Source organism: Anser brachyrhynchus (genome assembly GCF_964034855.1).
Source record: "Anser brachyrhynchus genome assembly, chromosome: 4".
Taxonomy (NCBI): domain Eukaryota; kingdom Metazoa; phylum Chordata; class Aves; order Anseriformes; family Anatidae; genus Anser; species Anser brachyrhynchus.
In genome coordinates, this window is record NC_137698.1 from 66,778,256 (window position 1) to 66,795,938 (window position 17,683).

At 38.9% G+C, this 17,683-nt stretch overlaps 1 protein-coding gene across 1 annotated transcript in view; it reads right to left on the reverse strand.

Annotated features, from left to right (window-relative positions):
• The window catches only part of PPP2R2C (protein phosphatase 2 regulatory subunit Bgamma), a 186,444-nt gene that overhangs the window by 76,352 nt on the left and 92,409 nt on the right, over positions 1–17,683 (reverse strand). The window contains 2 exon segments of the mRNA XM_080588977.1: positions 16,138–16,251; positions 16,254–16,289. Of these exon segments, the coding sequence (XP_080445103.1) occupies positions 16,138–16,251; positions 16,254–16,289 (150 nt within the window).

Genomic DNA, 17,683 nt, shown 5'->3' on the forward strand with positions numbered 1-17,683 from the left:
AACTGATGCTAACTGCTAAAGGGCCAGCCTTCACCTTTGGTTTTCTCTCCCTGCCTTCCAGCTCTCGGGCCCTGGCTGCCTGGTGGTAATTTGAACCTCAAGAGAATGGATACAGAGAGAAATATTGTGGTGCCAGAAAGTGGTATCTCCTCCAGGAAGACTAGAGCAGAACAGATGACAGTGCCAATGGTGTGGACCGTTTTGGGGAGGGTTTGGCAGGGAACATGCTACGCGTCCGCTGTGGTGGTACCACAGATCACATTGGCCAGGGTGGCACAGACGGCGAGCAGAAAGGCTGGAGGTCCCAGTCCAGCTTTGCCTCTCACCTGGTAGAAAGTGAAATTGCAACTGGTGCCTTCAAACTCCCCTGAGCTAAGTCTGACACCAAATTCTCTCAGTTCCCCGAGTCATCTCAGCATGGGCAGTGCACAGTAATGGGGCCCCCTTCCTCCTGACATTTCATCCTCTTTTTCTGCAGTATTGCTGAGCAAAGTGGACACTAACCAACAGCTCCACACAGTCCAGCACAATCTGAATTAATTAACAAGACTGAGCACAGCTAACAGTTCAGGATGCTCAATGGACTTGGTAAGAATTTGAGCCTATCCCTACCAGAATTAGGTGAGAATGGGATGAGTTGTTTTTTTTTTTTTTTAAGCCAAGTCACTTCTGACTAACATACTCAAGTGCTCAGGGAAGCCTTCCGTTTCAAAACACCAGCACTGATTTACTTTAGAAATCTCTACAGGTCATGTGGCACTGGGGAACAGGCATCCCTGTTTTCTGAGCTTTAGGCAACTACTAAAGAGCCTTTAACTGTGTTAAAGAAGCTGTTTGAACCAGCTGAAGAGAACAGAAACGTGATGCCTTAGTCAGGGTCATGCAGTCCTGAAATGCCCAGGGCAGAAGCTCATCTTCTGGGGACGTGTCCGTGTGCTCTCCCATCCTCCCTGCACAACCGCCTCACAAATGGACCTCACCACACTTCACGCTGTGCGGGGGTTGCTGCTGCCCAACTCAGAAGGCAGGGCTGCTGCTGCCCCCTTACAGACTCCTCACCCATTGCTCACAACTCTTGAGGGGCGGTAGGAGCAATAGTTGGCTGCCGAGACATCGCTCAGCCGACTGCTTCTCTACACCTCCTCTAGAGAGCAGTCACAGCAGGGTGGCAGGCTTGGCCCAAGTATCCTTCCCCACTGATGTCAGTACACTGCACATCAGGACTATGCTTCTGAAAGGCCTAAAAACCAAGGAAATGGTCTAAATGTGGTGATAAGCATTCTTGTTCAAACTGCTATATTCATCACTAAAAAAGTAGCTGTAACTTTTATAAATATTACCATGAGGAATATCTTCTGGGTTCCTTACGGGGATCGCTTCCTCAAGAGTCTGAAGTTCCTGTCTTGTCTGGACTGGTGGAAGAGTAATACATTGGGTATAATCCCCGATTTATAAGAATATTGAACTGAACAGGCAGAGAATTAAGCTCACTGCAATTTTAACACCCTCAATTTCTAGTAACCGCAAATAAAGGAAATCTCCCTGAACTAGCCCAGACAGCACATTGAGTTCGTTACTGTAAAGCAGGGTAAGTATTAACAGTGAGGACAGTGTCCTCTCATCTTCCTTACGAAACAAAAGCATAAACAATATGCTGTTGTTCACGGACCACAGAAAACACCCTGGTCTTCTGGGTTTGTAATCAGACCTCTTCTCCAAGACCAAAGCTGAAAAGTAACTTACGGCCCCAATTCACATGTATTTGTTATTATGACAAAACAAAGCCAGTGGGGCTGACTCCCTGCTTCCACCCTTACCAATGTTATTATGGAACTGAATAAATTATTAAACCTAAATCACCTCCCCATGTTGCACAACAGTCAAAGGTGAACCAACAACAGGTGTTTTGTTTTTCCTGGGACTCTGAAAAATCAGAGGGCACTGAACCAAGCTGCTTGTGTACCACACAAGTAGACCTCAGTGTGAAACAGCAAAATCTATATCATATTCATGGCTTCAGAGTTCAACAGATTGGAGACATTTTTATTCTGGTCTGCAATTTAACAATACAGTGCAGAGCAGAATAAAGCAATAGACTTGGAAAAGCTATTTATAGTGCATATGCCCCAAGGAGATATAGCTAATAACTAATTCATTTCACATCACGCATCTGAATGCAATATGAAAACTTCCCAGTTTCTTATCTGCACAGGAGAAAAGACTCCACTGTGGCTTTCTTTAAAATAATTAAGGATTCTTTACCAAAACATTTTAATCAAACTAAGTCTCTACAGCAGTCTTTTCTTTCCCTGCCTTCTATCTGATTCCTTAAGAGATCCATGCCTATTAAAGTTTTGACAAAAGCATTTCACAACATAGCAGTTTGCCAACCTATTAAAATTGACACTCATTTTCCTAGATAACACATTTGTTTATCACATAGTTTTCTACAAGCTGGATTAAAATCCAATATATTATTGGTTGTATCAACAGGAAACAAATGGAACAATCTGCTAAAAAAAACAGTGAGCAATGCAACTGTTATATCTGCATCTGTGGAGGTTTGGGTTTGGTTTAGTTTTTTGTTGTAGGGAAACAGATCAGCTAAGCATTATTCAGAGGATGAGACCGCTGAATATTTATTGTATTAGAAATGATTAAGAACTAAACAAAAGTTAAGAAAGAAAGATAAGGATCTGTAGTATTTAAGAGACATCCATAACCACAGCGAGCTTCCCTTTTGTTGCAACTGAGGCAGGAACAAAGAAGCAGACAGACACAATACTCAGTGCAATGATAGCATTCTAATGATAGCTTTCTAATTTCTCCACACTCACAATTTATGTTTTCTTTTTCTGTTCTTCCACATGCTGATTCCAGGTGTTACAACAGCTTGACTTCAGTGAGACTGTCCTGAGAACAGTGTGGTTTCAGCAAGTACTAGTGCCAAGGCTGTGTCGCAAATAAGCCTGTAGGGGATGCGCAAGGAGACCCACCTGGTGTCCTACTGGAGCAACCTTCGTCACAGGACTGCACCCAACTCTCCGAGAAAAATAAGGGCCCTTGTGGGCAACAACAACAAATAAAACTACTGTAGATGATATATAAAGACTTTGCAAACAAGGACCCACTATTAAACTCAGAACTTCCCAGAACTTCTCTTACTTTGCAATTAAAAGGCTAGTTTGAGTTAACAGGTTTTATGCTGAAATTGTCATTAATTTCGGTAAGAAACAATGCAATTAGCTCCATTAGTTTGTAATTCAGTACCCCTAGGGTCCCCAGCTTATACTCTGGCAACATCCTAATTTACTTTTACCACAGCAGAAGCAGCACAGAAAAAATATTTAGAACACACATAAAGCATAACTAGATATAGTGAGCTTATCCAGTTGTTTATTTACATTGAGGGTTCCATTAACATGGTAGGAAACACCAGGGACGAACACATACATACACATCCTAATGACTTAAATAAAACTGCCTTTCCAGTGAGCGACCTGTGCCAAAAGCAGTTACCTTATAGATGGAGTGCTCGTTTTCAAATTTCTCAGTCATAAATTTTAATGGGTAAAATCTGGATAAACTTGTTCTAAATCCCTAATTAAATTTAACAGAAAGAATGCAGATCTCCTTCAATAACCCTAAGGGCTTTCAGGTTTTTGTTTTGTTTTGTTTTCCCCCCTTTAGTAGAATAATCAGGCAGCATTAGGAAGTACTAATCAGATGGCAGCTGAACAGCTGGTTCCAGAATTGGACCTTTTCTAGGCTGTAAAAGGATATAGTACTTTTTATTTGCGTGTGCTGGTTTTCTTTGGGAAATGGAGAGGAGTCACTTTGAGGTTTGTTCATTTTTATACTGGGGGAGGGCTCCTGGGGTTTTTAGTTCTGTTTTCACTTTTGCTGTTTGCTCCTTTCATTATCTTTACTGACCCTGTGCTTTAGTCTGAATCATATTAATCAGAAAAGAATTATTTGCAGCAATTGAACAGCAATATATAAACTACTAAGATCATTAAAGAAGCTGTCTAAATTACACTGACAAACAGGTAAGTAACAAAAAGCTGCTAAGTGTAGTTATTAATGGGTTTTAAAATAATTGCTAAATAAAACAGTTGCAGCTGCATAATTTTTCAGATTTTGCTTCAGCTACAATATGTCCAGACACCATGCTACACATTAACATGCAAAGGGCTCCACACAACTTCTGCAGAAAGAAATCAATTTAGCTGTTTAGACTCCTAAATATATTCAGATAAGGCTATTAAGATAAGGTTAACACCAGCTATTCAAAGTGACTGCTACTTGTTAATTTTTGCTCACACAGTATTTAAAACTTTGAAGACACGATGTGCTACCCAGTTATTCCATTGACTCTTTAATCATGACTTCTGCCCATCAACTTGGTGGCAGATGATAATTTTTTATAAGCTAATATTTAAACTAATCTTCATTAATTGCTGCCCTACTGTAAACTAGTTAAAGGCTTCATTACACAAATAGGCGAAGGGATAAAAACCCAAAATAGAACAGAAGAAAATGCTATAATGAAATAACTAATAATATTGGATGAAAGCTTTTCTCTGTTGCCTTTGAAGGTCAGAATTATTTATTTTTGCAGGGAAGTTCCTGGCATTTCACTTCTAACATTTTGTAAAAATAAAAGAAAAATGCATAGGTGTGCAAGTTTGTTAGTTATTACCCTTGCACATTTTAATGGTGAAAAACACAGCACTGCACGTAAACTGCATCTAGAGGCATGTAATAGCACATCAGGTTTATGAAGCCTTTAATTACCCAGTATCAGACCGGTCGCATTAGCACCACCTCCGTAATACAGAACAGTGCAGGAAGAGAAGGCGAAGAAGTGATCTCCTCATGAAGTGTATTTATAACCACGGCACCACAAGGGAACACAGTTACCGATCATCCTGTCTCCCTATGATGTACCAATACAGGATCCTGATGTGCCAGTACATCAACTTGTCAGGAGCAGCTAGAGCACTGCTAAACAGCAGCACAGCCAGCAGCCGCTCGATGCTGTTGCAGTGCTGAGCACACAGAGAAGTTCGGATCAGTATGCTGCTGCTGAAGAAGCATCACTTGAGCTGCTGACCACGTTTGCTGTGTTTTTAGATGGGAATGCAGTGAGATAAAACGAACGGCTATAAAAGCAACCACCACACAATACCATATTATATGCGGTTCGCAGATAGAACAAGAATAACAACAGCCCTCTTGCCTGTCTATTGTTGTGAAGAACTGGAGCCTCGTTTTGAAACCCTCCTCCGTGCCAAATTCATGCTCTAGCTGTGAATTTCAACAGGATGTAAAGCTCTGCCTATTCCTGGTTTTCTGCCATATCCCCCACCACGTTTCCCACCCTGCGTCACTTCATCAATGCAACAAATCCATTAGGCCCTTGTGTTACAGAGACCTCTGGATATATGGACTGCTCTTTAATGGATCAGGCTTTCCCTCCATATTAAATGCTCGATGGTATTAGTTAGTAACTCTTTTATCTCCACAGAATCCCTTTACTAGTTGAAAATGTAAAACAACTTTTCTATTATTTTCTGCATCGCTCTGCCCCTAAACTTTTCTTTGTTATTTGTCTCCTAATGCTGCAAGGTCTCTCTCAGTGTGTGTTTATTACATTAGCACAGCCCGTTTTCTCCAAGAACAGCTTTTAGATTTTTTCCACTGAACACTTCAAATCTGCATCCTCTGCTACTTTCTTCTAATGATGTTCATCACCAGCCCTTTGTGCTGGTGAATTGGAGCTAAGGTGGTCTGTATATTGTTATGCTCCAACTCAAGCTAATACCTAGCTGGAACATCTTGCGTGTAATTACAAATGTTTAGTTATATACGAAGATTTCTAAAATAAAGGAAAAACATCTGGGTCAAGCACTCAAAGACAATGATAAAAGAAACTAATTTACCACAGGAATTTCAAGATTCCTTTCTATACGTTTAATTCCTTCACTGAATGACTACTGAGGTAAAATAAAGTTCACTTGTGATTGTACAGTTAACTACAAAAGCAGCTAACAACAAAAAATAAATAATAATAATAAAATAAATCCAACTTTTCCTAACATTTATGCACTTCTCTTCAGTGAATGTTTTCATTCCACATTTTTAATGTCTACGGGTCTCAGGTATTTCTAAATTATGTAATTAGTAAGTATTAAATCCCTTTTATTTACTAGCAGGATTTAAAGGTCATATCTTCAGACTACGGCCACCATTACAGTGCTATCTATGTTAACAGAAATCTATCATCCCACAAGAACCTGACCCATCCTCTCTTCCCACAGCAGGCATTAAACAGCAATGCCTTGTGCTAAAGCCTATGGGTAGCTATAGCTTCCTTTGACAGCTCCCAGATATTCCCAATGTGGGGCTCACAGTTCCTCCTGTGGTAGGAGAAACCTCTCTCAAGGCCTCTCCTGTCCAGAAATTGTTTTATTGGCAGTCAGAATTTTCCTGAGAATTGCAAATAGAGTAGCGCAATACTTTTTCTAACCTAAAACAACCATTAAATAATACCAGAATTTCCGTGTACAAAGAAAATGAATTTACTTTACCCAAGTGCTTTGACCTGCCAACTGCTGAACAGATAGATATACAATAGATATAAACACTTATCATGAAACACTGGGGGTGGAGAAGGATGGCAAGTATTTGACGCAGACCACTCCAGGCTAGCTAAATGTCATCGGAGATAGTACCATTACTCAGCAAATGGCAATGTGCTTATCTTCCCGCTTCGCTAATAACAGAGAAAAATTACCTTTTTGTGCACCAAAGGTGTGATCTGATGCTATTGATTGAAAAGGCAGACATATATTTAATTATTCATTATATTGTACTAACTAAACAGGAGAATGATGGGAACTCTTCATTAACTTCTCAGCAAGTACATATATTTTAAAATAATTGTATTCAAAAGGATAACAATCTGCAGACCAACTCTACCAGCCTGAACCTCCATGGCATTCATTCTTTAAATCCAGTATCTTTTGCCAGACAACAGAAAACAGATTTCGTGTAACAGCCTGAAAGCCACACGCAACTTGCAAATTCTTTGTGCGTGACCTACAGACTTCTTTATTGTGGTCGTGCTCCACAGGACCAGCCGATCATTTACTTCATGCTGATCATGGTTGCTATAGGATATCCCTCAGAAAACCTGGACGTTCACAAGAGGCCAAAAGTGCCAGCCAATCTAGCTTAGGACCGTCTGTTCCGGATTCGGCAGCTCTCCCAAATACTTTGTGCTCTCTGAAGAAGCCACTGGAAGATTTTGTATCTGGGCACATCCAAAATAAAGATAAAGCTCAACATCTGAAGGTGGAGACATGGAACAGCTGCAGCTCAACATGCAGCGTAAAGGAACTGAGAAGACACAACCAGGAGCATTCTCCCATCTTTGGCCAAAAGGAATGACAGCTCTGAAGTCTTCCAGTTCAATATCCAATCACATCACAATTTTAATAGCCTCTGTGCAACTGGATTAATATTCAACCAATGTCATACTCAGATAAAGCAATAAAAAAAAGGTTCAGTAGTCATAATTTTAAGATCTCATGCACTGTCCAAGCAGAGCTAAATATTTTATTGGATACCAGAGGAAAAAAGTTCTTTAACATGTGAACCAGCACAATCACACCAAAAAAAAACATTGTGAAACTAGTGATATTCTGTGTTAATAAATCACCTTCCCTAGAGTTTAGAAGAGACACAGGTAGGAGACAGAAGATACCCCCATCTAAAACAAACACAAAGAGAAGCTCTAGCCTCAGAAAACAAGCCAGTTGGCACTGAGATTGCTTGCTTGTTTCCAAAGCTAGCTGAGGTGCCAAAGCAGATATAAACAAACCTAATTATTAACTGTCATTTAACATTATACTTTATTGATTTTTTTCTTTTGATAACAGAGCTGTTATCTTACAGTCAAAATCTATGCTTTGTTAGAACACAGTCTGTTTTCATTTTATGATTGCTGAGTACACAAAGTAATTGCAGAATATACGTCCAAAAGGTGGAGTTTGGTTTTATGTTTTCACTTTTTTCTTTTCCACAGGTAGTAAGACAAAATAAAATTGTGCTGCCAACAGTTCCACTGCCTACCTGCCACCGAAGGCAATTCTGTAAATCATAGCAGTGGGTAAGCTTCCCACCAAGCCTGTAAGCAGCTGGCAACATCAAATGCCAGAGCCAGGCCAGAAATCTCTTTCAATTAATTGTTTTAAGAGCACTTTTAGCAGGAGGCAGATGATGAAAAGACAGTCCATAACAATGGGGACAAACCATACTGTCACAACTATCCAAAAAGCAACAGAATCAAGAGTAAAATGAGATCAAAAATGGTGAGTATACATGACTGTACCTTGGTCTATCATTTGGAAGATATAATCTATCAGTGCAAGCAGTGCAGCTTGTCTACTATATTTAGGGCTAAAACCAGATGAATTCAGTCAAGGATATCTGAGGATTCTAGATGCCACCACAGTCGCCTTGCGCACAAGCTTCCTTATAGCTTTCCCTAAAAAACAAAGAAATTCGAGACAAAAAAAAAATGGTGAAAATTTTCCTCATCTAAGGTTCATTTTTCAAGCAGGAACAAAACTGTTGACCCTGTAAGCAAGCAAGCACCTTGTTCTCTCAATCACTTTCAATAACAGAAAAATACTTCCTCAATGGACTTTCCCAGACTTGTAAATCACAAGCTTCAGCCCAGATCTCTCTAGTTCCTATCCTCACTTCCATCTGTTTAATTAGCTGACACTCAAGAGAGTTTCCTCTCTCGAGTTTCCTAATTTCTTGAATTACCAGGCAGGTACCAATAGTTCAGTCCTGACCTAAGTCATTGAAATAATTAAGTACCTTGAAAATTCCTTAGTCTGAAACCCTTTGTACAGCTATTGAAGGGATTCCACTCAGATTAATCAATTTACCCACCATCAAGAACAGTTCTACAGAATGCCTGTTGAAGCAGGGTTTAAAGAAGCATTAACTGCTTCATTCAATAAAATTTTAAACAGACCCCAGAGCCTCAGACTACAGGATTTAGAGAACAGGTGCCCTTTTCTCTTTTACTGGAAGGCAGGATCTTCCTAATGAAAAATGAAAAAGTGGTAAGAAAGAAAAAAAATATCACATAAGCATACAAATAAAATGCTCTATTTCAGAAAAACAAACTGCATTCCTGTCAACAGGACATAAGGAGATGAAGTTAAGGAACCCATTTTATATTAATATTGATATTCAAACCAGAGCAGCCCAAGCTATCAACCCCTCATCCCAGGTGTGTATAGCATCAAAGAGAATAACTTGGTGGATCCTTGTGGATATATATTTTCCATTTTAATTTGTATCTTTCAATTTTCTTCAAAAGCCTTTCTTTTCTAGAAGATATATTGGAAGACAAATAAATGCACGTACTGAATAGGAAAAAAAAAATCGATTATACATGCCAGGATGATTTCAATGCTTATTTACACATGCTTACATTTAGATTTGTAGATCTTTGAAATTCAGAAAGATGAAGTGCCGTATCAAGCAGTCCTTTTTATGAAGGCATTTGTCATTATGTGAATCTAGTCCAGACAGCAGCAATCCATTCAACTTAAGTCACTCAGGTGTGTGTTTGCACACATCCTACTCACTGCAGAGTTTTTCTTCTACTTTCCTTTTTACTATTAAAAGCACCACTCTTAATAAACGGTGAGTGTGAATCAAGCCCACAGTATTCTTTTGGTAGAAATGGGGCAAGTCCTCTGGGTACGCAAACCATCATAACTCTATTATAATTTCCAAAAGCAGCAGAGCTATGATAAGTTACAGCAGCAGGGGAGTGGTATATATGATTACTTGCAGAGATTCATTATAAACAGTGAAGAACTATCAGTATGTGTATGCAACATGTGAAAGGTAAATAAAGGGACATGCAGCAAGCCGAGTCTTTGAACACCGTATCAGTGCACAGAGAATTCTTTATGTAACTGAAGTGAAATTTGCTTCCCACCTCTTATACTGCACTTTCCTTAAAATGACAGGGCCCTGTTAAATGAAATCAAATCCCTTATGACTTGCCTTGCAAGCTGAGTGACAAGTAGATAAGGGCATTTAGTAGTCAAGGGCAATTTCTAAGTGAAAGCATATAGGAATATATGTGTAGTAAAGATGTTAATTAAAAAAAAACAAAACTAAAATAACATCTCACATATAATTTCTTGATGAAGTATTAAAATTCAATGGCCATTGCAGAAAATACTTTCAAGACCTTGAATATTCTTCTCCACTTTCTGGCTTAAGAATTTTATATGCTCTTCTTTTTTTAAATGACTGTGGCTTCAGTGACCGCAGTGCTTGAGCAACAAATAAATTCATTTATCTCTAGATCACCTACGCCACCACTGGGAGACCTCATCCAAGCATTTATTTGCAGCAGACAACTACAAGAGAACTTTGGTAAATTCTCCTGTCATTACACTGGGAGTAATTTGTTGAGGTTTTCTACTTCTACATTTCAAACCGTCATCCCTTAATAAACTCCAACACACTACATCCCAGTCACCAGGCAAAAACCTGGACCAAAGACATAACTTGCCACTTAAAGAATACTGGCAGTGTACTTATGAGTGTTTCAATTTCATAATAACCTTTGGGATGTTTTCCACTGAACTTTTAATGTTTGCAACAATTCCAAATTAGCATTATTTTTCCTAAGATTCCTGTAAACATTGTGAATGCCACCCACCAAATGACCATGTCCAAGAAGAAACTCTTTGTTCTCCCTCCTCCAAATTTATTTCTAGATGAAGGTAAGAATCAGTATAAAATATCCCATTTTATTATAGTGAAAAACTATCTTCTATACTCTACTGACCATCCATAATGACTGCTGGTCATTGATATATGGTCAATGATAATTATGAGGTGGTTCTCTTCACACCAGGTGAGAGCAGAGATACCAGTATTCACTGTCAGCACTTTAGCCCACAGTGGAACATTATTACCTCCATATAGAAGAAGAAGGGATCAGGGAAACGAACCAAAAGCTCTCATCAAAGGCTTAAAATAGGAGTATCTGAAAGCCACTGGGAAAGGATATTGTGCCAAAGACAAAAGGTCTTCCTAGAGTAAATCTTCACTTTTTTTTTTTTGTCTATTTATTTCCAAATTCAAATATGTGTTTTCACATACCTGCTGTTATCAGGTGTACTGTCTGGGTTTTTGATGGGCTTTGGCATATAACATTGTATTCCTCAAGTGTGATTTCTAGCAATTTCTAAATTGAAATGAAGAAGTTTTATTTGCGTATAACCATGACTTCAAAGAGAAAAGGGTTGTATAAAAGCAGCAGTATTTTTCATTTGTCCTACTGATACAATTGCAGACAGATTGGGGATGAAAACAAACCTGCCTGCAAGCACAGAAGAGCTGCTTAAAAATCTGTAGAAGACTTTGTCCACAGAAGTCCATCCGTCCTTTTTGGATAGTTCATCTCACACAATATGTTACCTCTAACCAACTTGTCGTCCTTATGACCTTAGATCACTGCAGTGACACAGCACCATTATGACCTTCAAAGTCATTCCACATTACATAGCAGCCTTCCAGGATTTTCTGATTAGCCAAGACACAACACTAAAATTGAGAAGACAAGCAGCAAGTCTTCTCAAGCACTACAAAACAAGCAAGTAATCTTCCACCAGCAAGTAATAATGTCAGAAACATACTGCCTTTTAGTAACATGATGAAAAACATGAGGCCTACGTGTTGTAGTTCAATTGCAAACGGCCACAGAATAATAATTAAAAATATTGGCTGTAAATTACTGAAGTCTTTGAGGTGACAACATACACAAACTAGTCCACTGATGAAGTTTTTGTCACCATCCTGAAAATTTTGGCTGGGACCACTGTTACTAGCATTTAGTTATGTCTTAGAAAACACACCAAAAACACTGCCTGTGATACATATTTTCTCAAAACTCACATTCTGCTGTTCTCCCTACCTCTGCAGATTTTCAAGCCAACAATAGCTGCTCTTTTGATTACAGCTCTAGTCTGTGTGACCGATTCCCTATTCTGGGCTGAATCATCACAAAAGCAAGCGGATTGGCTAAGTCAAATGCTGAATACCATAGCAACTGACTTGCAGCCTTGCTAACGTGCAGCAAGGATTTTTGACTTGAACAAGAGCTACAAGTGGAAACAGCAGGCTAAAAGCAGACCTGGTGTAACATCAGCAATGCAACAGAACTAGAAAAGTCACTCAACCCCTCCCTAATCTTTTCTCCTTAATACCTTTCAACTGCAAAGGGCAGCAACAAATCTTCAGATTCCCATTAAAATACAATACAGCGAGCAAGGAAAAATGTGTGCTAAGGTATTGATTCAGCATATATATCTAGCCAATGCAGACTCTTTGCCAAAACAAATGGGATTAAGTATTGGAAAATCAAGTCAGGGAAATGGAACAATAATAGAGGTTGATCTCGGTTTTAATTAATAATCATATCACAATAATAAAAAGGATTGAAAGCTTCTAAAGAAACACCTCAAAATATACTTAACCCTACTTTGTCTAAGTTAGTGACTACCTTCAGGAACATGTTAAAGTATCCAAGATGCTAACAATAGGACAACCACTTAATGGCAACATCCTCTAAGAACTGCATCAGGTCTACAAGGAAAATACAGGAAGCAGCACATTGCTCTAGAGTAACAGCAAGAGTCCTTCTGCTTCAGGACAGCTTAACATTCTTCCAGGCAGCTGAAGCTATGAAGTCTTTGCTTGGAAGTAGATGTGTCCATATATTCTAGGTGAGCTATAGCAGGCCTTCAGTGCATTGCGCAGTGAAGAATTACAGCCTTCTCTCTTCTCCACCATGTTTGGGGCGGCTTGTATGCTGGAGACTCTATTCCTTCTTTGTGTTTGGGCTTTATAGTCCAGGAGTAAACTCAGCTCCATCCTTTGTGCATCCACTGAAGTGGCATTGAAAACCTGCTATGAAGTAACCTATCAAGAGAACCAAATACAAGACCCAAAGCACAGCTACCTAAACTGCTTTTAATATGAGGGCTAGTTTTTAAATCTGAGTTAGGACTATAAATCTACAGTATCAAATGAACTTACTTGATCTCTCTATAGACATCATTACTCCTGAGCTCTTGCTGACATTAAGGAGTACTATAATCCACCCACATCTATGAAAATCGAGACACTTGTTTGCAGTTAAAATAAGAGGAAGGACCTTACTTCAGGTTCCTGAATTTGAAAACACTGGTCTGATTTTCTTTCAATTAAATAAAATTTTTAGTTAGTTAGCTGGTTGACTTTGACAGTGAAAACCCACAGAATTCTTAAGGTCTTTTGACGCTCAAAGTTAGGCAATCTCTCAGGGAGTTTATGATCACAGGAAACACTTCCATCAGAGACTAGACACTGTGGATTAACAAAGAATAGTTGGTTTTTGGAGATAATTTCATTGTACTCATAAATTGCTTGACATGTTCTATTTGTGTTGCTACAACTGGCATATTTCTCTTTTGTCTCAAGTCTCTGATATATCATAATTCAGACATCAAATCAGCCTAATTGCAAAGACACACTTGTATTCAATATGTACGTAACTCCAGGTATATCTGTATTTAGAGTATTTAGGGTGTATACACAATTGTTGTATGCCACTGAAACATAAGTACCTATCTTCCACAAATGGCGGTTAGTGCTCTATTTTAAAGTCAATTTTTTATTTAGTTCACATTCTGTAAAACAGTGCAGAGTCCCCCAGTTAGGCTCCATAAATAGCATGTCCTTGTCGTTCTCACATCTCAAGTAGAAACAGAATTCTGTTTGATTTTAGAAACACAGGAATTTCCAACATTTCCCTTACCTGTCAGGTAGATGTGCTCGAAGGGCTGATCAAAACATAGACCTAGCTCTTGCCTATACCTCATGCTTTCAGAATGGGACTGTTGAGTTTGTTTTGATATATCTTGGTTTTGTTCATAAGGGAAGAAGAAAGGAATTTTTTTTAATTGAGTTTTATCCAGCAATTCACACAGAGAGAATGCCATCTGTTTTTCTGAAACATGTGAAACAGCACTCCGTGGTTAGTACCACATGTGCAAGCACTCTGTCTAAAATAGCACCATGTATATGTTGAAGATATTGACATGCTGCTGTAAATACAGACCTTTCACATACAAGATCAGATTTTTTTTCTCATACCAGTAATTCTATTAAACACAAATAAATGACAGTTTATTATTGTGATTTCCCAAGATTAGTAAATTTCCTCTGAAGAGTTTATAATCTTAAGTCAGAATCCAAAGAGAGGAAAGACAGGAGAATGAGCCAGAAGTACGTTTGCCTATTCTGTGTACTTACACATGCACTCACTCTTGCCTACACAAATTAGAAAATGTAGATCAAGGACAATAAATTATTTTAACAGCAAAGGTCAGACTCAAGGAAGGCTGGAATTGTCTTTGACCTCAGCTCTGAAAGAATTTTTCCATGCACAAAGTGGCATGAAAGAAATGACAAAGATGCAGTACTGCAGCAGAGATTCAGTGACTGAAGGACATAATGGTCAGGCCAGAAAACGAGTGCTTGAGAGAGGACATGAAATGAAAAAGTACCCTAATGACTAATGGTCAGACAACGGCTCCAGCTGCAGTGTTTCAGAAACTCTGGGACAGGAAAAGATGAATGCTCAGAAAGCAAAAGGGAATGCTGCTGCTCTATTCCACCTAGCAAAAGGGCATTACTTGAGCATAAATACTTTTATTGTTCTTGTAATAACATTTATTACAATAGAATAATTATTTAATAGGTGGTATTATCAGAAAATTTAAAAGCAATTCGAAGTACCAAAGGTGGTTTTTTGTTTGTTTCTTTTTTTGAAGTACTTTTTTAAAGGTACATATCTACATGTTATCCCACCTGAGGAATATCTGGAAGCAACTCGTTAATGAGAGGGGAACTCTGTGCTAAGGCAGTGGTAGCTGGTCCTTTTAGTATATCGTATGCTGATACAACTAGGGCCCAAGTAAAGTATTACAAAAGTATTAAACACAAAAAGGAGCATTTCAACAAGCACAGTACACTCAACCAGAATCACCTGCCTGGTTACAGAGACCACCACAGGAAACACCCAAGCCATCAAACAGTTGTACAGCTCACCAAATCTTGCACTACTACAACATTCTAGTAACTTTCTTTTTTGTTGTTTTTCTTTCTTTTTCCTTCTTTTTCCCCCAAGTAGAACCTCTTTCCTTCCCTTTAGACATTTAGACTTCTGAGTTCAAAAGTGAGTTGACCTAGGCAGTTCAAGGTGCTCTGCAAACTAGGTAAACCGTTTCCCATTTGGTCTCAGAATAAACTTTGTTAAATGAGGAATTTAAAAACAGATGGGAAAAGACAGTAGCATGAGCTATGTCATCAATCTGAGAACCCTGCCAAATTTCTCCAGTGTTATACACAAACAACAACATCCCTGTACAAGTATGTAGTAAAACCTCTAAGAAGCTGTTCACCCTACTATGAAAATGATAAACCACAGCAGTGAGGTTGGCTAAATTGCCCAAGAACACCTGTAGAATTAGTGGCTATGTAAGAAACAGAACAAGAACTCTTATTTATTTTAGGTCAAAGAAACATCTACACATGTGCCTAGAGTATAAAAGACAGTCAGTACCATTTCATGCAGTTTTCTACAGTCCGGTTTAAAAAAAAAAAAAGCAGATTGCATGTGCAACAGAATTACTCAGCAAGTGAGAGACAGAAAAAGAAGGAACAAAGAAAGAGGAAAAGGCTACATGCCTTTACTTTTATTGTAAATCTTTAGGATTTGCATCATTTTTAGAAAATCTCAGACTCCAAATAACAACACTTCGTACATGCAGCTTCCAAGCGTGCCACTTCCTCTAGGAGACGGGTGTTTTCAAATCACTTTTATTCATTGCTTATAAAGTGACGCAATACAATCAATGAGCTGTAGACATCTTTATTACAATTGCTTTTTGTGGCTTCCATAGTCCATTGTCATAAGGGCTCACCTGCAACCAGCCATCTGGGATGAAAACAGAAATAAGTGACAGGCATCCTTACCTCCAAGTCCATCTCCAGAATCAACCTCGTAGATGCTTTCCCCTTCCATGTTGTCTGTAGGACCCAGAAGAAAAACAAGATCTCCCACTGGTGATTTGCTCAGGCTCCAGAAGGAAGATGAATCCACTCACTCTGCAGCCAGCAAGTGATATCTTTCAAACAAAAACATAAAAACAAAGCCATTGATCCACTTCTGCTACAAAAAGGAGTGGTCATTTCATTTCTCCCTCAAGTCCCCAACATTTCAAAACTGTATGTCAGTTAGTTCCACTTCCAATATCCCAGGTCTTTTATATATCAACACAGTCTCTTCAGTGGGCATCTGAGCTCCCTTTAACTTCAAAATTCAACTGTCATTCATACTATAAATAAAGAATTTGCATCAGGCCACGTTCCAAAACTATATTGAGGGGAAAGCCACAGCACAGACCCATGCTCTTGCTCATATGGCTTGACATGACCAGAAGTGGGCAAAATGGAGCAATATACTACCCATCCAGAGGATTAACTCTTCTCTGGCACACCACGGACACAGCAAGACCAAATAATACTCAGGTTGCAAACAGCAGCACAGCCTGAAGGTACACAGATCATAGGGGTCAGCTTTCTTAAGACTGCTCTTAGGGTCACTTTAAAATTAGGCTGAGAAAGCATTTCAGTTTAGCAATGGATTTGATTTGCAGATGAAAGTAAAGGAGAGTGTAAAGTTGAAGTGTGGACAAAAGAACAAAACCACCCACTGGCATATTTAAGAAAGACAGAAAGGGATCAAAGTCTCTTTTACCTAAACTAAGCTTGAGTAACTAGTGGTTTTATATTACCCTGCTCCAACATGGCAAGTTTTTACCACCTCCTCCTTTTGAATAAAAGAGAAATCACTCTCAATGAATTTAAAAAAAAAAAAAGTACTAATGAGTCAAGAAACATCCACACATAGTGTCTTTGAGTGGAAGAGACAAAAAGCAATCAAAACAGCATGGAGTTACTGGAGTAGTTGTGAAGCAAGCAGAGAACTGTCACGCATCAGATGCTCGTGATCCAGACAGCAAAACCAGGATAAGCTCCAGCACTCATCCCCATGTATAAGATTTGCAATCTGATTATTTTTAAAACAGAGGAAAGCAGAAACAGAAAGCCATCCAAAAAGAGCACAGAGGCCTCTCTCTCCCACACATGAACTCAAAGAGGCCAAGAACATAAAACAGGATGAGTGAATGATGATTAATTACATGAATGATGTTATTTATAAAACACAGTTCAGGTACCATTGGTAACCTAAAGCTAGTTATGGAGCAATGCATTGGCTGTCGCCTTGCCAGTTTCAAATGAGTAAATCATTAATTTTTATTTGCAAGTCTGTGGCCTTCTCTTTTGCTTTTCCATGTCATTAGGACTACATTCAAATTGTCCCGTGCCACTGCACTTCATTTAGAGAGTGGAAAGGGAAGAAAAAGTTCAGCATTAACATGAACTGCCCTGTGTGTTTTGTTCATCTCCCTTCTTCAACTTCCTATCAACATGAAAGCAGTAAACATTATGAGCAAAT